Genomic DNA, 24,197 nt, shown 5'->3' on the forward strand with positions numbered 1-24,197 from the left:
ACCCCTCACAATTTTGTAAATATTTGATTCTATCTTTTCATGTGACAACACTGAAGAAATGACACTTTGCTACAATGTAAAGTAGTGAGTGTACAGCTTGTGTAACAGTGTAAATTTGCTGTCCCCTCAAAATAACTCAACACACAGCCATTAATGTCTAAACCGATGGCAACAAAAGTGAGTACACTCCTAAGTGAAAATGTCCAAATTGGGCCCAAATGTCAATATTTTGTGTGGTCACCATTATAGGTGTTCCTAATAAAGCGGACAGCAAGTGTAAATATCATGCTGCATAACTTGCATCATAGAAGTGTGATATATTTGTGATATCACCCACCTCTACCTGTTGGTGTACAGTTTCTTGCTCAAAAGAGAGCAAGAAAGCAGTATAATCTTCAGTTTAGGAAAATAACACATGCATAGCCAGACATTGCAAGGTAGAAGGGTTCAAGGCCCATGACTAAACTTCTATTTCCAGTCTCAGCCTTTTGTTAAGTAAGTGAATTTCCACACTTTAGTTTTTGCAATTTCATGTCAGATTTTAAAATCTGACACTCCAGTTTACACATGGCAACATATTTTTTGTAATAAACTCACAAATCATTGGTTACTATAACAAAGTACATTGCTGTGTTATTTGCTTCAGTATGGAACTGTTATTCATAGAAATCTCATGAGACAAGGTTCACATTTCACCATGAACACAATGGAATTAACTGAATTCTAGGATTATCATCAGAGGGAGGTATTTTCCTTTCCAGACCACAGCACCTCTGTTGCTTGAATATTTTGCTGGATAGTAGGTGTTTAAAACCCCCCAGAAATTCTGCTGCAGCTGATGCACTTCTATACAGACTACCATGTAAGTGTTGATGCTTTAATGGTCAGTGACTCTATGGTGGTCTCTATTCATAGAGATGGAGGGAGGAGAGGGAGGCTGATAAATTGTGCACAGCATCATATCAGTGCTATAGTAAAAAAACAATAAGTATACAAAAAACATGTATATGTTACACATACATGATAAAATAGTTAAAAAGTATAACTACATCATGAACTGACTTGATTTACAAGCTAAACAACTCATTGAGAAATAAGTTCACATACATAAAAAAAACCTGGTCATTCATCAGTTATGTACTTCATTGTTTAAATTACACAACATAATTATTTTCAACAACTCCAATATGTTTGTCAAGAGCATTCAAAATGGTATCCAGCAGATTTTTATAAGGCATCAAACTGCATCGAATTACAGGGTAAAATGGTCCTTACAACCACACTAAGGCATTTCAAGAACATCATCTTACATAACTTTGTGTAAACTAAAAACACTTTAACAGAATACTCTTTTTAAAACTAAAATGTTTAGCATAAAGTAATAATTTATGAGCTTGCCAGCTAATGTTCCTATCTTAGCCTAAATACACAATGAAGTCTTCAAAATAATGATCAGATAATTAGGAAGTCTATGCACTTTACCATTATCAAAAAAGTTCAAACAAGTCACTTATGTAAAAATAGATATAACAGAACTCTGTATCACACTGACAGATGTTCCCTGTTTCAAAATAAACTCAAAGCAAATTATTAACCAACAAACTAAAATAAGTGAATTTATGCCAAGTTTAACTAAAAATGATTCATTTTCTGCCTGTAATGTATAATCACGCCTTGGTAAATAGTTTTAATTTATAAAATCATTCACATCTTTCAAAATAATTGCTTTAAAGTGTAAACAAATTTTTTACTTCTTACTTGTGACAGCTAAGTTTCATACTCACAGCAATATATTTAAACAATGCAGCACTTCTCAGACTTAATGAATAGATTTCATTTTTCACAAGGTTTACATACAGTAATTTCACAAACTAGGTACCAGGTCTCGATATTTCAGTATGATTGATTTCAACCTATCACGATTTCACGAGTAGGCTAGTCATGCAGGTGGTGCAATATGCAGTGAATTTTATGTATTTTTAAAAAGTGGCATAATATATAAAATAAAATTGATTAAACTCTTATTTCCACTCCCAGCCATTTTGGTAATACATAGTAAGTGAAATTCTGCATTTTATTTTTTGCAATTCCTTGCAGAGATATTAAAGTCTTTAAATCCAGCACACACATGGCAAGGTCCTTCTTGTAATAAACTCAGTTAAAATCCATCCGTCTATCCATCTTTTCTACCGCTTATCCTTTTAAGGGTCACGGGGAAACCTGGAGCCTATCCCAGGGAGCATCGGGCACAAGGCGGGGTACACCCTGGACAGGGTGCCAATCCATCGCAGTCAGTCAAAATCAGTAGAGTTTATCTTTATTATGTGTTTCAGTAATGCATGTTATTCCTAGAAATCTCATGAGAGAAGACACAGAAAGAAAAACTAAACAATTCTAAGTTAGAGAACCTCACCATGAACACTTTAGAATTTTCAGATCCTGACAGTTGATCCATTGAAGTGAGGCTTCTTCTCAGGGGGATCTTTTTCCACAGGGCTAAGCTCAATTGGTGTAGTTGCCTCTGAGGGAACCTGCTCTTGCCTCTGATTGCGGTAATGATGAGTGATAACCCATGCAGCACAGCCCAAATAAACCATCGTCAGCAGGATGAAGTAAAAGAAGTACACAAAAAACTGGAAGAAAAACAATTGACATAAAATGTATCTGCCAGGCATACCAGATCAGACACCATTACATTTCTTCATTAAATTCCATCTTTGTTTATACTACTTCTAGGTTTCTAGTTTCTAGAGGACCTTGAGCTACTGACAAATGTAGCATGTAGAGTTTTGAAATGGCAGACAATAGAACTGTTGCGCTGTTGTTAATGTTTTAATACACTCTTTCAAAGTATAATTTATTAATCAGATTACAAGGGCAAGTACAGTACTTCTACGCAATACATTTCCTATATAGTCCTTTCAGAAGGTAGTAAGTGGATTCTTATTTATGGTAACCATTAGGTGATTGGAGAAAAATTCTTCAAACAGGAAAAAATCTCCAAACAGGAAACGCCAAAGAAAACCTACTCGTCAACTTGGGTTAGTCTTTTAGTCCTTCTCTATTTATGAAGTGACATCAAATCACCATGGCTGCACACATCATCACAAGTAATCTTCTTACTTTTAAATGAGTTATACTTATATAGGCCTGTCACAATAACAATGTTTTTACTTGGTTGGACAATAAATTGTCACAGAAATAATTTCAATACACTATTTATTTACATGTCATTTATTCATTTTAGTCAATCTTACTCTGACTAAAATGGCAGTGAATTAGTCAACAGCATTTTAGTTGACGAGAAAATACAAAAATTAAACCAAGTATTCACACATATTATATTACAACAAAAAATCATGTGAAAACTGCCCTTGTTGTGAAAACCTGATCTCCTGAAATAAGAACATTACAATGACTACACTACTGTAATAAAATACTGTGAATTCTTTATGCTTTAGTTATTCATTTTTAGTGTTTTAGTACGTTGTTATGCTACTCAAGTTCTTTGTGTCATTTTGTGCAGAAACAATTTGTAATATTACGTTTATGTTGTATATATGTTCGATTAATCTCATTTGTGTGTAGGATGCGTTTGGGTGAGTTAATTAACCCACTAGTAAAATGAATCACTTTGCCAGTGTTCTTTCACTGTTCGGCTTCAACTCGGGCAGCTTAAGCGGCTCAATCCCAGACATTACTGACTATGTCTGGATTATTTGAAACACTAGAACTATTCTTTCTAGATTTTTCTTCTTCAAACATTTAGTGCATTGTTAATATTTTGCGTTATTTTTTCAACAGTATGTTTTAATTAAAATCGGTGCTAGTGCTTGCTACATATCTTAAATTCAAATGCACAGTTTTTGCATTCGAATGTGCATTTTCTTAAATTCAATGAATATCCAAAGTTCGAATGTTAACAGTCCTAGAGTAGATGACAGAAGCAGTGTGAGAGGACAGAAGCAGTGTGAATGGCTAAAAATGTTGGCGTCGGGAATCTCCGCCTCACACCGGGTGCAGCATCCAGAAGACTTCAGTGTGCAACATGTTTCCATTGTGATTCATGTTTTGTCTTCAGCCATGTCCTCTCATTGGTTGTCTACCTCGTGTCACACCTGTTTACAGTTTACCTTTAATTAGTATATTTAAACCCTTGTATCTCTGTGTTCAGTGCTAAGTAACGTTCAGTGTTTTTCCGAGCCAAGTCACTGATCTAGTTTCGTTTCCTTGTTAGTGTATTTTGGATTATCCCTGCTTTTGCTGTTCGCTGATGGCCTGTCCTGTGCCTGTGTTCAGTTTACTGATTTTGATTTACGATTTGGATTTGACTACCTGCTTCTAAAATAAAACACTTAAACTGCATTTGCAGTTTGTGATTTAGATGTGTTTTAGATCAATGTGATTTAGATCAATCAACATGCATGGAGAAAAATATAAGTCACTCATTACAGTTAACTGGCTAGTTTGTTGCTAACAAAAGACATCCAGGCCCCCCCCACTTCATATGTTGAATGTACCGAGGTCGAAAATGACATCAATTTGACCTGTGAATTGCCACTTAAGACACAAGTTGAATGAGGCATTATTATATAGACACTACATCTGGACACCTCTAGTTTCAACTAGGTGCCTTGTGAAGTTTTCCAGCAAAAAATAACATAGTGCAGAATATTCAAATGCATATTTGTATGCATTTTTAGAATAAATTATCTGTTCATTCTGAATGTATATGTACACTGGTGGGTGGAATGCAGAACATTTTCAAAAATAGTCTTTTCACAAATCACTTGACTATGGTATAAACTGGAATACAGTCCCCATAAAAGGATTGTAATGCCAAGGTCAATTCTTTTGTTTCTGCTATACACTGAAGACATTTAGTTTTGAGATTAAATGATGAATATGAGATGATGGATCAGAATTTTAGCTTTCATTTTCTGATATCTCGATGTTAAACAACACAGAATGTGACAACTTTGACTGATGATCTTAAAGTCAATTAAAGTAAATAACACCCACTGACATCACCAAACTGCTGCATTCTTCTTTTGTGATGCTTTTCCTGGCTTGTACCACAGTTTCTTTCAGTTGTTGTTTGTTTTGGAGGGTTTCTCCTTTCAGTCTCCTCTTCAGGAGGTGGAATGTATGCTCAGTTGGGTTAAGGTCTGGTGATTCACATAGCCAGTCTAAAACCTTCCACTCATTTTCCCTGATTAAGTCCTTTGTTGTGTTGGCAGTGCTTTTTGGGTCATTGTCTTGCTGCATGATGAAGATCCTCCCAATTAGATTGGATGCATTTCTCTGTAAATTTGCAGACAGAATGTTTCTGTAGACTTCTGAATTCATTCTGCTGCTACCATCATGAGTTTCATCATCAATAAAGATTAGTGAGCCCGTTCCAGAAGCAGCCATGCTAGCCCCAGCCATGATACAAGCTCATAGGTCCAGAGTGGGAGAGGTAGTATGTTTTGGATCATAAACAGATTCTTATTTTTTTCCCTACACTTTGGCCTTTCCATCACTTTGGTAGATTCCAGAACATTTGTGGCTCATTTCTGTATTTCTTTATAATTCCAATCTGGCTTTCCGATTCTTATACAGTAGCTGACGAGTGGTTTGCATCTTGTGCTATGGCCTCTATATTTCTGCTCTCAAAGTCTATGTTGAACAGTGGATTGAGATACCTTCACCCCTGCTATGCAGAGGTTGTTGGTGATGTCACTAACTGTTGTTGGGCTGGTTCAATGTCAGTGGTTTCTTTCTTTTTCAGGACATTCCAAATGGTTTTAATGGCTATGCCCAATGCTTATGCCATTGCGGTGATCGAGTTTCCCTCTTTTCTTAGTTTGGCAGTTTGGGGGAAAGTACATCAGTCTATTAAAATTTCAATGTACTGTTTATTCTCTTCTTAAGTAAGGTGACTAATTTAGCCATCATTCACAAATATGCCAACCATAACAGAAAAGTCACATGCCTAAAACCCTAAGATATTCTTCTTGTCTAATGTTAACAATGGCTTCCCAGCAGTTGTTGGTTAATATCAGTTAGCTTAACACATCTACACAGCTGTCAATCATTCCAGATTCATAAGCTGGCTCATATGCAGTGTTTATTGGGCAGGAAAAATTACTTTTTTTCTATTTTTACATATTTTTGAGTGATAACTCAAAGTAGTGTACCAGTGTTAAAATGTAGAGCTCCTTCACCAAATACCTAAAGGATGGCCATGACCCCTATTGTTGAGCATCATACTTAGATTGTGATCTGCTTCACTGAATCACTTTGGAGTATGAGCATCTGCTAAATAAATAAATGTAAATGCAAGCAGCAGGCATATGGCTATGCGATTTTCGATAACTACTAATGAACATCAGTTCTGTTTCATATAAGCGCAAATAAACGTCTCATTGCTTGTGCCAATTAAATGTTGCTTACCTGGGAGTGTACTGGTAGAGCCAGGCCAGTCTTATCTACCACAATGAGAGTAATAATACTCTTCAAGATAGTTCCCAGGAAAGTGTTTATTCCAAAGACTAGAGCACACAGCTCCTTAGTCAGAGAAGAGGCAATCTGAAAACTAGCAGAAAAAAAGACACTTATTTTTTATTTAGTTTATTATCTTTTCCATTGGCATATGTTCTCCTTAACCCAACAGATGGCTGACCAAGATTTTTCTTTTCTCATACTGATGATCACAAGGGTTTCACAGCTGTACACAGCATGCAATTAACTAGGAGTGCTGAACCAATATGGACTCCCACTCTCCTTTATTTACACAGGTTTATGATCATAAGCATGCACATATAATTGTCTACATTTCTGCATAAGTATGACATAAAACACCATTAGATTTTCAGACCTTAAAGACCTAAAAGTAGATAAAGAGACCATATCTGTGAGTTGCAAAAGTATGTGAACCTTTGCTTTCAGTATTTTCTGTAACCACCTTGTGCAGCAATAACTACAACTAAACGTTTCTGGTAACTGTTGATCAGTCCTGCACATTGACTGGGAAAAGATTTTTTTTTTCAGTCGATTCTTCAGTTCAGAACAGCTTTAGGTCTGGGATGTTGGTGGGTTTCCTCACACAAACTGCTTGGTTCAGGTCCTTCCACAACATTTCTTTTCGATTAAAGTCAGGACTTTGACTTGGCCATTCCAAAACATGAACTGTATTATACTTTAACCATTGTGTGGTTAACGACATGTGTGCTCAGGGTTGTTGTCTGGCTGCATGACCCACTTTCTCTTGAGATTCAGTTCCTGGACAGATGTCCTGGCATTTTCCTTCAAAATTCGCTGGTATAATTCAGAATTCATAGTTTCATCAACGATGGCAAGCCATCCTGGCCCAGATGCAGCAAAACACTTTCAAACCATGTTACCACCACCATTCACAGATGGGATAAGGTCCTTATTCTGGAATGCAGTGTCTTCCTTTCTCCAAACATAATGCTTCTCATTTAATCCAATAAGTTCTATTTTGGTCTTATCAATCCACAAAAGGCTATTTTCCCAATAGTTTTCTAGGCTAAAAGCTAAGACACATGCAGCTTTTATGTCAGAGTTTAGTATGGAGTTTGACAGAATTCTAATTGTGGGAGACTTTAACATTCATGTGGACTGGAGTGACTCGGTGGCGGCTAAGGAATTTCTGTCCCTACTTGATTGTTTTAACTTCACACAGTTTGTAACTGACCCGACTCATAACAAAGGCCAGACCCTGGATCTTGTGATTGCAAATGGCTTGTTTTCTGTTGCAGTTTTCATCTGTTGACATTGGACTGTCGGATCATTCAGCTGTCTTCTTTAACCTGGAACGGTATCATCCAAGTGAGCCTACCAGCCGAACAGTAACCTTCCGGAAGTGGAAGTCTATTGATCAGAGAGTTTTCTTCAATTCAAGCGATCTGCATGTTCTGCAGTTAAATTCTACTCTTGCTACTAATCTAGACTCTTTCGCTCCCCTAAGGTCATGTAAGGTTACATTCGCCTGCTCTGCTCCCTGGTATAATCACAATCTGCGCTCTAGAAAGGTTGCTTGTCGGAAAATGGAGCATAAATGGCTCCTTACTGGCTTGAATGTCTACTATCAAGCGTGGAAGGATCTGGATGATTACAGAGCATAACTGAGACTGAAAGATCATCTTATTTCTCTCAGGCTATTGTAAACAATCAAAATAATCCCAGACACTTTTTCCAAACCATAAACAGATTGCTTCAAGTTAATGTTGTTACCACTTTGCCTGTTTCTCGGCAGCTATGTAATTCTTTTCTTCAGTTTTTTAATTCCAAGATTGATAATGTTCGCAAAGAAATTTGTTACAGCTGACTCTGCCTCTTCACTCCTTCGTCCATTTGGGTTCACTGGTGTTTCTTTCACTCATTTCTCACTGCTTGATTCTGAGGCTCTCACAAGGGAGGTATCCAGCATGAAATCAACTGCTTGCCTGCTTGATCCAGTTCCCACAAGCCTATTTAAATCGTGCTTCAGTGTTTCGTGCCCTACTATCCTCAGCATTATAAATGAATCTTTGGAGACTGGGGTTGTTCCAGCAGCATTAAAGACTGCTGCTGTTACACCTGTACCAAAGAAGGAAAATGTTGCCGTGTATGATTTTAACAATTTTCGTCCCATCTCAGATCTTCCGTTTTTGGCAAAAATACTTGAGCGTGTTGTTGCCTCCCAATTGTGTAATCATCTTACAATTAATAACCTCTTTGAACCCCTTCAGTCAGGTTTTCGTTAATTTCACAGTACTGAAACGGCGTTGGTCAGAGTTACCAATGACTTGTTGATGGCCTCTGATTCTGGAGCTACGTCCATTCTTATTCTTCTTGATCTTAGAGCTGCCTTCGATACTGTGGATCATGGTCTTTTACTTACCTGCCTTGAAAGTGTTTTTGGTGTGTCTGGGACAGTTTTAAACTGGTTTAAATCTTATTTTACTGTTTATTTCTATGGGTGGTTACAGGTCTGACACTAGCTCTGTGCTCACTGGTGTTCCTCAGGGATCAGTTTTAGGCCCTTTACTTTTCAATATTTATCTCCACTTGGGCATCTGCTGCAATCGCTCGGCCTCCATCATCACTTTTATGCTGCTGATACCCAAATCTACATTCACTCAAAATCTGGTGAAAACCTTGATGTTTGTTTTCTTTCTGACTGTATTTCTGAGACAAAAACGTGGATGAATAATAATTTTATGTGCCTGAATAGCGGGAAAACTGAAGTTATGCTTATAGGTTCCCATCATCAAATTCTGAAAGCTGGTCCACTGCCTTTATTTGCTGATGGCTCTGTTCTAGAGACTCATAGTAAAATGAGGAACCTTGGAGTAATTTTTGATACCAGCCTTACATTTGATTCTTTTGTTCAGAGCACTGTTAAAGCATCCTTTTTTCATCTCAGAAATATAGCAAGACTGTGCCCTATGCTAAACTTCTCTGTAGTTGAAAAGCTGATTAACTCATTTGTTGTCACTCATATTGATTACTGTAACGCCGTTTTAGCCGGAGTGTCTAAATCCACAATCAATAAACTGCAATATGTACAAAACTCTGCTGCGAGGGACCAGGAAATACAATCATATTACTCCTGTTGGAGTCCTTGTACTGGTCAGGTTCCGTGTCGATTTTAAAATTATGATGCTGACATACAAGGCATTAGATCACTTGGCTCCTCATTACTTATCAGCTTTATTAATTTCTTACACCACAAATCGCAGACTGCGCTCCACAGTGTAATCTGTTAACTGTTCCACAAACACGCTTAAAATCTATGGGTGACAGGACATTTTCTGTCTACGCCTTCCCCTTGGAACTTTCTTCCTATCGAACTTAGGGAAGCTCAGACCTTTGGCATTTTTATAGCTCAACTCAAGACATACTTTTTTTAAACTTGCATTTGACTGTTGATGTTTACTTTTATTATTATTATTGTTGTTGTTCTCATTAACTTTTATAATTTTTTTTCTGTGTACTGCTTATTTTGTGTACAGCGCTTCAAGAAGCTGCTTTTAAAGGCGCTTTATAAAATAAAGTTTATTATTATTATAATTATTATTATTATTCTGGCTTGTCCATGTGATCAATGTACTTTTTCAAGAGCAGTGGTTTTCTCCTTGCAACCCTGCCATGCACACCATTGTTGTTCAGTGTCCTCACGAACACGAACATTAGACAATGTGAGAGAAGCCTTTAGTTGCTTAGAAGTTACCTTGCAAACTATTACACATCTTGCTCTTGGAGTGATCTTTGTTGGTCGACCACTCTACGGGAGGGTAACCATGGTCTTGAATTTCCTCTATTTGTACACAATCTGTCGGACTGTGGATTGGTGGAGTCCAAACTCTTTAAAGATGGTTCTGTAACCTTTTCCAGCCTGATGAGCAACAACTCTGTTTCTGAGGACCTCAATAATCTCCTTTGTTCGTGCCATGATACACTTCCACAAACATGTGTTGTGAAGATTACACTCTGATAGATCCCTATCCTTTAAACAAAACAAAAAACAGAGCACTCACTCACAACTGATTGCCATCCCATTAATTGAAAATACCTGACAAATTTCACCTTCTAATTAACTGTTAATCCTAGAGGTTCACATACTTTTGCCACTCACAGATATGTAATATTGGATCATTTTCCTTAATAAATAAATTACCATGTATAATATTTTCATTTGTTTAACTGGGTTCAGTTTGTCTACTTTTAGGACTTGTGTGAAAATCTGATGTTGGTGTAGGGCATATTTATGCAGATATATAGAAAAGTCTAAAGGATTCATAAACTTTCAAGCACCACTGTCAAGCTTGGCAAGATAAATTGCAATAAACATACACCTCTCCTGTTGGCACAAGCTGCAGTCACCTCACAGTTAAGCATGCGGAAAAAAACAATGATGCTACCTAGAATCAATTTATAGCTTTTGTGTGCACTATAAGGAGAAAACACCATAGGAGATGGCCAAGAGTCATAAAGACACTGCAGCAATAAGTCTATATTTTAAAAACCTGATATATATATGCGTTGTAATCAGCAGTAGATAATCAGTTTACACTGGTATACACTAAAAATATATTCTGCCTGGATATATCAGCTGGCTGATGTATTGGCTAAACAATACCAGCAAAAGATCACTCCAGTATAATGGACAACTCTCTCACTAAAGGGCTTTAATAATGAAGGTGGTTACTCAGAGCCTGCAGTACTCACATAGCAATAGGAACAAGGAATTGATAGAAGCCTCTGAAGAAGATATAGGTAATGTAACACACCCAGAGGTTGCTGGTGGTGCACATGAGAAGCAGTAACCCAGCCTGGGCTGCAGTGATCACCCCAATTACCAGCTCCGACCAGACCTTCCATCTGATCTTCACAAATCCTGCCACAAATGACGTGATCGCACCTAGGACAAATGGCACTAAGCATTACTTTTCTAAAGAACTAATCATATTATAACAATTATCACACTGTTCAAGGAAAATAAACATTCATTTAAAAAATATATATTTTACATCTCCGCTGAAAGTATTGGAACAGCAAGCTCAGTTCTATTGTTTTTGTTATATATTGAAGACATTTGGGTTTGAGATCAAAAGATGAATATAACAACAAAGTGGAAATTATTATTTATTATTTCCTGATATTTACATCTATGTGTGTTAAACAATTTAAAACATGGTACCTTTGGTGGCAGACCACCCAATTTTTTTTTTTTTTGTGATCAAAAAATATAGGAACAGATTAAATTAACCCTTAAACAGGCAAGCATGGGAAATGATTAGCAAAATATCATTTCATGTCACTGTTTTTTATACACGTTGGACTTAAGTAAAACATATCCAAAGAAACTTTTGATATTTGTGATTTTATGAGTTGTATCTCTCAGCATATACTGCCCTATTAAAATACAAAAAAAAACAAAGTCATCAATATTTTCGTTTTATTTGATGCAGAAAAATTATGTTTCTGAATTCCCCTATTTTAAAAAATATCATACATACAGTGCTCTCCACTAATATTGGCACCCTTGGTAAATGAGTAGAGAAGCCTGTGAAAATTGTCTATTGTTAAACCTTTTGATCTTTAAAATAAATTAGGGCTGCAACTAACGATTCTTTTCATAATCGATTAGTTGGCCGATTATATTTTCGATTAATCAGATGGGGGCAGGGCAAGCTTTCAGTACCATTTTTTAGTTTATTTAAAATAAAATCCACAAACTGAGTGTTACAAATATAAACTTCAGACTAAAACTTTACACAACTGTTTGGCCAAAACAGAAAAGAACCCAATACACACACACCAGAATATATATTATTAATGTAGGACTGTAGTTTAATTGGGTGCTTTTTGTGCATCCATAAAAATAATGCATAAATAAGCCTACTATAAAAATACATTTATTTTACAGTATTTATGCATTATGTTTATGGATGCACAAAAAGCAGAGAATTAAACTATAGTCCTAAATTAATAATAAAATCTCACTTTCTCTGCACCTTGATAAAGTTTGATCTTCTCGGTGGTGTTTAATATAAAAGGACTTGGAGGTCTTCCTCAGTCATGTGACGATTTCGCCTCCGTCTGATGGTGACTGAGGTCATGTTGGGAATAAAAGGTAATGCTGACAAACAGTAAATTGAAGAAAGTCAGTGTCGGGGACTGAGTATTAGGCTAAAGCTAGCGGCATCACATTATGTCCGTGTGACGTCATGCACCACCGACTAGGAAGAGGATTATACTTCCGGTTAGTAAAAAAAAGTCGCTAGTGATATATTTGAGATGATATTACCTTTCTAAAATCCATACACTAGACGGTAGAGTACATAGTGCATAGTGTAAGTGTACAGAACTTCATTTGGGACACAACTTTAGTATTTACTCTCGGAAGCGTGTTTTCAGAACATGAGTAACGTAATGAGTAAATCTCCCCCGTGCCGCACGCAGACCAACTAATCCATAATGAGATTCGTTGACAACGATTTTCAGAATCGATTATTATCGATTTTATCGATTAGTTGTTGCAGCTCTAACATTATGCATATATTACATTCTTCTGTACATGCACGTTGGCTGTCTTGTGATATGTTATGGTGAGACAGTGTCACTTTAAGATCCTGGATCTTCTAAACTCCATTGACTACTTAATTACACTTCCACTTCAACTCATTTGGGTCTCTAACACATTCTGAGGAAGACTGTATGCCGAAATGAATCAGTGTGGCTTTTAATTTTTGTATGTCCTAATGTGACTAGCCAAATAACAATAAAGGCTTTTTAACTTTTGCAACAGAAAAATGCAACAAAAAAAAAAAAAAAGGAAAACTCCAAGGTACTTCTTCTGGTACATGACACTGTTGTTTTGGGCCTGATCTCCGATAACGATGAGAAGGCCTATTTAGAGGAGATTAAAAGCCAGGAGATCTCCTCCTGAACATCAGCAAGATAAAGGAGCTGGTTGTGGACTTCAGCACAAAGCAGGAGAGGAGCTACCATCACTTGAGATTATGCCAGTGATTATTATTATTTTTTTTTACATCTTTACATTCACTCATCTTATTTTGCACTCCTTACAATTCACACACCTCAATTTGCACATGTACAGTTTTGCCAATTAAGTATACATTTATTTCTATATTACCTTCTATTACATTTAGTACAACCCCAATTCCAAAAAAGTTGGGATGCAGTGTAAAATGCAAATAAAACCATAATGCAATGATCTGCAAATCTCATACACCCATGTTATTCACAATAGAACATTGAAAACATAAAATGTTTAAACTGAGTAAATGTACCATTTAAAGAGAAAAATGTGGTAATTTTTTATTTGATGGCCGCAACACGTCTCAAAAAAGTTGGTACGTGGGCAACAAAAGGCTGGACAAGTAAGTGTTACTAAAAGAAACAGCTGGAACAACATTTTACAACTAATTAGGTTAACTGGCAACAGGTCAGTAACATGACTGGGTATAAAAAGTGTATCTTAGAGAGGTAGAGTCTCTCAGAAGTAAAGATGTAATGGAATCTGGATGGAAGCGTATGTTGCTCTAAAACCTGTATATACCTCTCAGCATTGATGGTGCCATATGTTATTGTGAATAACATGGGTTTATGAGATTTGCAAGTCATTGCATTCTGTTCTTACTTACATTTTACACAGCATCCCAATTTTTTGGAATTGGGGTTGTACAGTATCTCACAAAGGTGAGTACACCTGCTCCCCATTCACACCTGAGACCTTGTAACACTAACAAGTCACATGACACCGGGGAGGGAAAATGGCTAATTGGGCCCAATTTGGACATTTGCACTTAGGGGTGTACTCACTTTTGTTGCCAGCGGTTTAGACATTAATGGCTGTGTGCTGAGTTATTTTGAGGGAACAGCAAATTTACACTGTTACACAAGCTGCACACTCACTACTTTACACTGGAGCAAAGTGTGACACATTGTTGTTAATGTTTTAATGTTGTCACATTAAAAGATAAAATCAAATATTTACAAAAATGTGCGGGGTGTACTCACTTTTGTGAGATACTGTATATTATAATTTTTGTGTTATAGTCTAAATTGTAACATTTTTCTATTCATATATTCTAGTTTTATTCTCTTATTATTTTCTTTATTATTTTTATCTTTTATATTTAGTTTTTACTCTCTTTTATATATCGGTGTGGTCGTAAAAAGAATTTAATTGCATGTCATACTATCTATTGTTATGTATGTGACAAATAAAATTTTAACACGAATGTTCACGGATCCACCATCAGGAGAACCATGAACAATAGTGTGCATTGCAGGGTTGTAAGGAGAAAATAACTGCTCTAAAAAGAACATTGCTGCCCATCTGCATTTGCTAAAGATCACATGGACAAGCCAGAAAGTTATTGAAAAAACTATTTTGCAGACAAATGAGACAAAACAGAACTTCTTGGTTTAAATGAGAAGCGTTATGTTTAACAATAAGTTCTGAATTATAGTAGCGAATTCTGAGGGTCAAAAAAAAGTGGGTCATGCAGCAAGACAATGACCATAAGCATATGAGTCGTTCTACCAAACAATGGTTAAAGAAGAATTAAGTTAATGTTTTGGAATGGCCAAGTCAAACTCCTGACCTTAATACAACAGAAATGTTGTGGACGGACCTGAAGAAAGCAGTTCATGTGAGGAAACCCACCAACACCCCAGAATTGTAGCCGTTCTGTACTGAGGAATGGGCTAAAATTCCAAACTCCAAGCTGATGTGCAGGACTGATCAAAAGTTACTGGAAATGTTTATTGCTACATAAGGGGCTCACACCAGATACTGAAAGCAGAGGTCCACATACTTTTGCCACTCACAGATATGTAATATTGGAACATATATTCCTCAACAAAAAAATGACGAAGTATAATGTTGTCTCATTTGTGTGGTTGTTGGTGAGGTCACTAACTTATTTTTTTTAGTTTTTCTTCACAGTGGCCACAAGGTTAGTCATCAACTGCTGCTGTTTTCCTTGGCCAATCTGTACCATTTCTGGTTATTAGTAAACCAGTGGTTTTTTTCTTTGTCAGAACATTCCAAATTGCTGTATTGCCTATGCTCAATGCTTGTGAAATGGCCCTGATAGATTTTCCCTTTTTTCTCAGCATGAAAATCGCTTGCTTTTCTCCCATAGACAGCTCTCTGGTCTTTATGTTGGTTTACCCTTTTTAACAACAAATGCAGTCTTCACAGGCGAAACCTAGGGCTCAAAATAACAGTAGACATTCAGAGCTATTAATAATTTAAACAGTTAATTTAACATGACACACCTGGGCAGCAATAAACTCCTATTAGTCACATGTTCCAATATTTTTGGTCACTTGAAAAAATGGGTGGGTTCAAACAAAAGCTGTCATGTTATAAGTTGTTTTAACACATCTTGATGTAAATATGAGGAAATGAAAGCTGAAATTCTGATCCATCAGCTCATTCATCTTTTGATCTCAAACTCAACTAGCCTTGCTGTTCCAATACTTTCAGTATTACTTGCCTACTGTAGCTTTAATGTGAAATTGCCAAAGTCAGTGCAGCCGCTTATAAAATCTGGACTTTGGCTGTTCTGTAATGAGCTGTATAATCTGTCTGTAGAGTCACTGTGTGAGCCAAATGTAGGTGGAATGTCATAGTTACACAATCAGTAATCAGTTCACCTTCAAATTAATAAAACAGTAAATGAATAAAATCCTAGTAAATTTGCAAGTGAGGTTTCCATATTCCCCATGATTACGAGGGGAGGGAGGCACATTACAATAGTAGTGTGTGTTGCAAACAAACAAGTGGTGTCCTTCATTTTAATGCTTTTTAGTCACACTATTGTCAAAGCAAAAACAAACACTCCACTGGAACGCCAAATGTTAATCATTACATTGTGCAGCCATAAATCACAAAATCTAGCTTGTTGCTGCATATAATGCCATAACTAAACGAGGTAGATTTTAGGGCACAAAAAAAAAACCCAAAAACAAACAAAAAAAACAGTTCTGGAATGAATTTTTAAATGACAGAACATAAAAAAACTATGCTTTACACTAAGCAACGACCCGTGTCAGTTTAAAAAAAAACAAAACAAAAAAAACTACACAATTATTATTTCCCATTGATGATTCATTGATACATACTTGTCTTTCAACCAGACTGTTTGTTTCTTTTGCATATAACCCAGCATTCTCTGCTAGATCTAGCTTATAATCTTATAAATGGCTTCTACATTTCTGTGTAAGTAGTTAATTAACTGGTGATATTTTTCTTAACACTGTGAAAAATTGTACAGTAAACATAGATGAGCATTATCAAATAAACCTGTTCAGGCATTGTGCTTCTGCAAGTGAAAATAATTTGTAAAAATGCTGATTCTGATTCAAATTATCGTTATACATGATATCAATTATTAACCCAAGCCTTGTAAGTTTTTCCATCATGATGGCTGTAGCTTATTAATCAACACAGATCCTGTGTAACTCACCAAGCAAAGTTGAGGCAGCTTCGACCCCTCCATTATAGACATGCTTCTGCTCTGTTGCTTGACCCAAATTGTTCCACAGGACATGCACGTAGAAGACCACCAGGTAATAGCCAGGGGAGCTGAACACCCACCACAGGCTCCACACTCTCAGGCTGGGGACTTTTACAACATTTCGCATCTCCTTCAACATCTGAATGAACACACAGTTCATGCTGGAGGAGGTTATCTGATGACTACAGCAACCTGCTGAGGCTTTTTCACCTTGTGTAACCATTTCATCTGGTTTAATTTTGTCTAATTCTGAGAGAGTGGCAGTTCTCTCGTCATGCCTGTGGGCCTGGTTAAAAAACAGACTTTGTTTTGGCCATGGCAAGCAGCAAGAGAGCAACAGGCCACAAGAAACAAAGCCCAGTGAGATGGCACTGAGTGTGGTATATGTGATGTCAGTCAGGGACATACACACCTGGCCAGTGACTGAACTGGTAAATACACCCAGCAGCACAGAGGAGCGTGAGTAACTGGCCACACGCTGGTACATATTTGCTGGCACAAGTGAAAAAATATAAGAGGAGTAGGCCACACGTGCTGCCATCGTGATGCCGTAAAAAAACTCCATGAACTGCATCTCCAACAAGGAGGTGCCCAGCAGTAGTAGGAGCCAAATGGAGACATGGCTCATGCTTTGCAGGACCAAGACAGGCTTATACCGTAGGTAGTCAGTCAGCAGAAACACAGGCACCAGTACAGCCATGTATGAATAGGAGAGCACTGGGTTAATCTCATTTGTGACCTGCAGAGACCATGAAAACAGAAAGCAATAATAAAATATATAAGCTCAATATAGATTATGATGAACAGGCTTAGAACTGCCAACCAAATGTAGACACAATTGCTTCAAATTGCCAAAAAGCATACAGAAAAAGCACTAATTTATCATTGAAATTTTTTATGTTTTAGCCAAGGGCAGCACAATGGTGCAGTGGTTAACAGTGCTGCCTCAACAGATCCATGATCCCCAGCTCAATTCTAAGCTCAGGATACTGTCTATACAGAGTTTCCATGCATGTTCTCCCAGTGTTCATGTGGGTTTCCTCCGGTTTCCTCCCACCTCCCAAAAACTTACCAGTAGGTGGAATGGCTACAATAAATTGCCCCTAGGCATAAATTACTATGTGAATGTATGTGTGTATTGTGTCCTGCAATGGACTGGTGTCTCATTCAGGGTGTTTTCCACCTCATGCCCAGTGTTCCCAGAATAGGCTCCAGATCCACTGCGACCCTGACCCTGATAAAGCAATTACTGAAGATGAATGAATGAAATAAATCAATTTTACTGACCTGAATGATGGTTCCTAATTTACAATTATACAAAAAAAATTACCAAAAGTACCCATATTAAACTGTTTAATTTTAAATTCAAATATAATGCCAATGCAATATCTCAAACTGAAGGTTTAAGCAACCATTGTGATAGGACAAATTCTTACTACCTCACACAGTACTACCCAATAATTAACAATGATGCACAAAAAAGGTTCAGAGCACAGAAGGACTGGAGGCCTACAGGATTTGGAAGTTGACAGCATGCGACCCACTTAGCAGGAATGTAAACTTTGACCGAGTCTGTGCACAAACACATGGGTTTCTAGTGTTTCAGCTGCAAGAGGCAGTGCAGATGACTGGGAAAACTAATCCAAAATAAATGTCCACAGAGCACAGAAAAAAACAAAATAAAAACACAGGAACAAAAAACAAAGCTCAAATCGATAGGAAATAACTATATATATATATATATATATATATATATATATATATATATATATATATATATATATATTTGAAATAAGTATTAGTAGCTGATCATTCATTCATTGGGGTTGACACTCAACCTCTGGGGTAAAATATACATTTAATAACGGATAAGTAATTATATAAGTGAAAACACTGACAGTTTCATTCCACATTTACTGGCATTACAGTTTACACAGCTGTACAGACAGACTGGTGACAAAGAAAAAAGGCACCTCTGTTACACTATGGCATGCATTTTTGTCAGCATGGTTTTGGCCTACATTATTAAGCTATTATTGGGGCACCTGTGACAGTGGAATTTGTACTTGTTATACCTTCTCAAATTCTTTATTGCACAAATCGTATTCTACAAATAAAGAAACTCATAAGCTTGCATGTTTGCTACAGTGAAAATGGTGAAAAACACATTCACACACCTGCATCATAAATGTGAAGTCGTGGACAAATTTTGCACATCCACAAATCAGTATGTGAATTCATACTTTGCGTGAGTTGCACACATGTAGAATATTTTCTTACAAATACATTTTTATTGGATATTTTTCTAGTACAAACAAGTCAATAACTACAACTTCTTAATTTGTAATTCATAGAATAAGATTTGTGCACCTGCAAGGAAGAATTTGAGAAGGTGTAACTGTGTAAAGTTACAAGTACAAATTCACATGTGCTCAGTTGTTTTACCCTAATAATACCTTCACACTGTGTCCCCTTAAGTGAAGAATCATTTCAAACTAGTACAAAGTTATTCTGACTGATTACATGTATCCTATCTTGAAAGATTTTTATCTTGATGGGAGTGTCTCTTCCAGTATGACTTATACCCCATCCACAGAGCACAAGGGCTCACTGAATGGTTTGAAAATTATGTTAAAAAAATAAATAAAATAATGCTATGGTCTTCACAGTAATCACATCTCAAACCAACTGAACACCTCTGGAAGATTTTGGACAGCACTCCACCACCATCATCAAAACACCAATTCAGGGATTATTATTTGGAAGAATGGGATTAATTCCTCGTGTACTGTTCCAGAGAATAGTAGAATATCTGTCATTATGCTTTAAAGCTGTTTTGAGAGCCTAACATCTTAAGACGTGCTGTTTTCTTTTAATTTGTCACCCAGCTGTATAATGTTTGTATATTTTTTTATGACTAGAGAAGGGTCCACATACTGTCCCCTCCGAAAGGAACAGGAAGGACAATTCCTTTGTATTTGCTATACACTGAAGACATTTGGGTTTGAGATAAAATGATGAATGAGATGATAGAAACATTGTGAGAGTTGTCAAGGGCAGAGGTAAAGGGATCACTGGTAAAGGTCCACTGTTCAAAGAAGAACTTTGAGAGCAGAAATATAGACAGTCCATACAGGATTTTGTGATCACAGAAAAGAACACAAAATCAAGCTAACCTAACCCCAACACCACAATCTTTGGAGGCGCTTGCAATTTTTAAAAATTACCGCAGATTTTCCACATATTAAGGCCAAGACACGTCATGTGACGTCATCACAATGTGCATTCAGTCAAAGCCATGTTCGATTCACGTGCACTGAACAGTACAGCTAAAAGATCTCACTTACCAACAATCACTGCGAAAGACCATGCAAAACAATTTCGTGCAATTGCAATTTCACCAATTCAAATAGTTTTCCGCAACAAGCACAAAAACTGCAAACAGCATTGCAAATTTAGACAAAAGCTGCAGCAAAATCAAGCATTTTTGGCCACAACAATCGCAGAAAAAAACTCTGTGCGGAATGTATAGAGGCCAAACCACTCATCAGCAGTAATAATCAGAAGGCCAAATTGAAATTCATAAACAAATACAGCGATTAGCCTCAAAAGTTCTGTAACCAAGTTTAACCTCTAGCAAAGTGATGGAAAGGCCAAAGTGTGGAGAAAGAAAGGATCTGCTCATGATCCAAAACATACAAGCTCATCAGTCAAGCATGATAGAGGTAGTGTCATGGCTTGGGCTTGCATGGTTGCTTCTGGAACCAGCTCACTAATCTATCACACTAATTATTATTATTAATAATAATAATTATTGATGATGTAACTCATAATGGCAGCAGAATGAATCCAGAAGTTTACAGAAACATTCTGTCTGCCAATTTACAGAGACATGCATCCAACCTAATTGGGAGGAACTTAATCATGCAGCATGACAGTGAACCAAAACACACAGCCAACACAAAAAAACTTCACTGACCAAGTCAATCACCATACCTTAACCCAACTTACCCTAACCACCCAAGCATTCATTTCACCTCTTGAAGGGGAGACCCCCCACCCCCCATATGAAACAAACAACAACAATATGAAGCTGTGGTACAAGCCTAAAAAAGTATCACAAAAGAAGAATGCAACAGTTTGGTGATGTCAGTGGGTCACAAGCTTGATACAGTAATTGCAAGCAAGTGATATGCAACCAAATATTAAGTGTCATTTACAGCAAGACAATAGTTTCCAATACTTGTGGTCACCTAAAGATTGGGTGTTCTGCCAACTAGGGTGCCATGTTCTAAGTTGTTTAACAAATCTAGATGTAAATATCAGGAAATTAACATGGAACTTCTGCTCTATCATCTCATATTCATCTAAAACCAAAAAGTCTTTAATGTATAGCAAAAACAAAAAAACAATTGACCTTGGTTGTCCAATTCTTTCAGAGGGGACTATATAATAGAGAGAGTACAGGGTGGCTATAACCAAATTGATACAACATTGTGGTTCAAGGTCACTAAAATTGATACTGATATAATGTGACTAAGCATTTATACAACAACTCAAACCTTAGTCATGTTTGAGACCCACCTGCTCTCTGGTGAAGTTCTTCTCTGTGCTAAGAAGGTAAGGAGTGATGAAAGACTCGCCTGGCTTCAGCTGAACCATGAAGCCATAAAAACAGAGGAACAAGACCGACCATTTCCAGGCCCGAGGTGTTTGTTTCTCAGTATTCAGATCTATCTTAGGGTTGAGCTCATGCTCAAGTGGCGCCTCAAACTCTTGTTCAGTTTCATTACTGTTTGCAATCAACTCCTCCTCAAATTCCCCATTTCCCTTTACGTTCACAGCAGAATCTGCCATCTTTTACAGTTAACTAATCCTGCTGTGATTTCAAATTGTAGTAATAGCTCTCACTGCATCAACCTAAAGGATTTCAAATTCTTTTACTAAAATCCTAACAAATGTGTTATGATAAAGGAACTACCAGACTCCTTCCACTGCATAGGCATATGTCAGAAGCAGGTCTGCTATACAGTGCTATATGAGTGACTCTTTTCATAAAATCAGAGGTGTTAATAAATCACACTAACACTCCACCTGTAAATAACTGACTTAAGTTAACGTTTTCCAGCCTCCAAGTCTTACAAGGATAGAGAAAGGCTACCACGCAGTGTTTCCCATTCTGCAAAACATAAAACACAAAGCAGTTTTTAGAGCATACTCCAAAGTCTTGAATTAACTCTTCCTATTAACTCTTAATACAACTGTATGATGTACTCAGTGAACAGAAATCAACAGTCATTGCTTGTAATACTTAAGAGATATACATTAGCCAATACAATAAATCAACACCAGACAAGACTAGGGGTTATCCAAAGGCAATTGAATAAATTATTGTTCTACAATAAATACTTATTATGCTAAAGACAAATAAAGTTACCCACTGAGATTTTGCTCATTTATGCTCAATAGAAGCTATGCTGCTTGTTCCCAAGTGAATTATTATTATTATTATTGTTATTATTATTATTATTTTGCTCACAGTTAAATCAATAAAATACATTTTTGGTGTCATAACTTGTGCAATCTCCAGGCAATTCAAAAAGCAGCTGTTAGGCTCCTGTAGAGAGCACCAGAAAGAGGGAATACATCTCTCCTGGTCAGCTGTCACTTCACTGGATACCAGTCAAACACAGGATTAAGGTTTTATTACTTGTTTTTTTTTTTTTTTTATATCTCTACACTGCATAACACAAGCACCATATCTATGATCTCCTGTGTTCTCAATACACCTCTAGACCTTAACATCTTTAAACCAGTTGCTTTTAACTAGTAACCTTTTCAAAAATAAATAAATAAATCCCCCACTGTACACATTTTTAAATCCAGTTCTCCCATGCGCCTTTTTAAAGTCTGTAGATTTGCGTCTTCTGTTTTTTTCTTTTAATGCTATTTTATTCATTTATTTTATTTCATTGTTGTTCGAAATTACTCTTTTTTTGTATAGCATTTTGGCCTAATTTATTTGGCCAAAAATTATCAAATGCGAGCTATTGTTTTTCAGACTTGCAAATGTGATGCATATAAACAAAGATATTCAAGAAATACGCAAAATTGTGTAACTTACCCAGTTACTCTGATTTATCATTTGGTGAGCCGAATTAACTTTAAGATTGCTGCTAATCAAACGTCCAGGCTAGGTACCGTTAATCCAAAACTTACTAGCGACAATGTCGGGTTTTTTTGTTGTTGTTTTTTAAGTAGGACAATAGACTGTACACCGATGTGTTTAATCAATGTTTGGACTTAAGTGATAAAAGCGTTAAAAAAAAAAAAAAAAAGCCCAAAAAACAAACAAATAAAAGTCCACACGTGCGTACATATCACGCAGTAAACCGAAAGTCGTTAGCACAGTTTCTGCATTGAGAGTGTACACACGTGTGTCTAAAACGAGAACTCACGTGACCTACTCATGTGACACATCCGGGGAAATGAGATGGCAGAACTACGTTTTTTTTATATACAGATAAAGATATACAGATACAGGTCATTGCTTTCAAGTCTTTTGTATGAGTAAAAAACGGGCTTTATAGACAAAAATTTACACTGTTAAATAAACAAATTTATCAACAAAAAAATAGATTTTTTTTCTTTAAACCTTTATCGAAAGTGCAGAAGCCAAATAAAACATCTTTATATTACAACGAAAAATTATGGCATCCATAACTAAAGCAAAATCACGTGGGGTGACAAACACGTATGCCATATTATTGACTGAAACTGCAGTACAGCAACAACAGCGGATAATACAGAGTAGCTTAGCAACAAGCCGGTGTTCTGTCGATTCATGCTACCCATCGAGATTTGCTACTTAGTGGTTCTGCGCATGTGCAAACCCACTGTTTTTCCCTGCGTTACCACGCCCATAAATCTATGCAGCCTCGCAGTCTAGATTTCGTTAGATGGTGAACAATATCTTAAATACTTTTCTTCATATACATATTTGCATGCACACACAGGCTTTGCAGCAGAATGTAGAAATCAGCTGATATTGGCGTGTGTTCAGCTTCTGTAAACAAACGTAACTCCTTATGAACTAGCACACAGACGGTGCGATAAACTGGGAGCATTATTTGATTGGGGATATTG

The 24,197-nt window shown here is 36.7% G+C and overlaps 1 protein-coding gene across 3 annotated transcripts; it reads right to left on the reverse strand.

The window, feature by feature from the left end:
• Nucleotides 1-2,072: 2,072 nt before the first annotated feature.
• On the reverse strand, nt 2,073-23,994 carry slc19a1 (solute carrier family 19 member 1). Of its 3 annotated transcripts, none has more exons than XM_053637623.1 (6): nt 23,176-23,994; nt 21,636-22,230; nt 17,001-17,790; nt 11,221-11,413; nt 6,439-6,580; nt 2,073-2,633 (listed from the first exon to the last, which is right to left on the reverse strand). In XM_053637623.1, exons 2-6 carry the CDS (start codon nt 21,906-21,908, stop codon nt 2,433-2,435), a joined length of 1,599 nt encoding a protein of 532 aa, XP_053493598.1. In that variant the 5' UTR covers nt 21,909-22,230; nt 23,176-23,994; the 3' UTR covers nt 2,073-2,432. The 3 variants fall into 3 exon arrangements, with proteins under 3 accessions (XP_053493598.1, XP_053493596.1, XP_053493597.1); XM_053637621.1 differs by lacking the exon at nt 2,073-2,633 and adding an exon at nt 2,646-5,304; XM_053637622.1 differs by lacking the exons at nt 2,073-2,633; nt 23,176-23,994 and adding an exon at nt 2,646-5,304 and having other exon boundaries at nt 21,636-22,356.
• Nucleotides 23,995-24,197: the final 203 nt, after the last annotated feature.

Source organism: Ictalurus furcatus, chromosome 12, assembly GCF_023375685.1.
Source record: "Ictalurus furcatus strain D&B chromosome 12, Billie_1.0, whole genome shotgun sequence".
Lineage (NCBI taxonomy): Eukaryota > Metazoa > Chordata > Actinopteri > Siluriformes > Ictaluridae > Ictalurus > Ictalurus furcatus.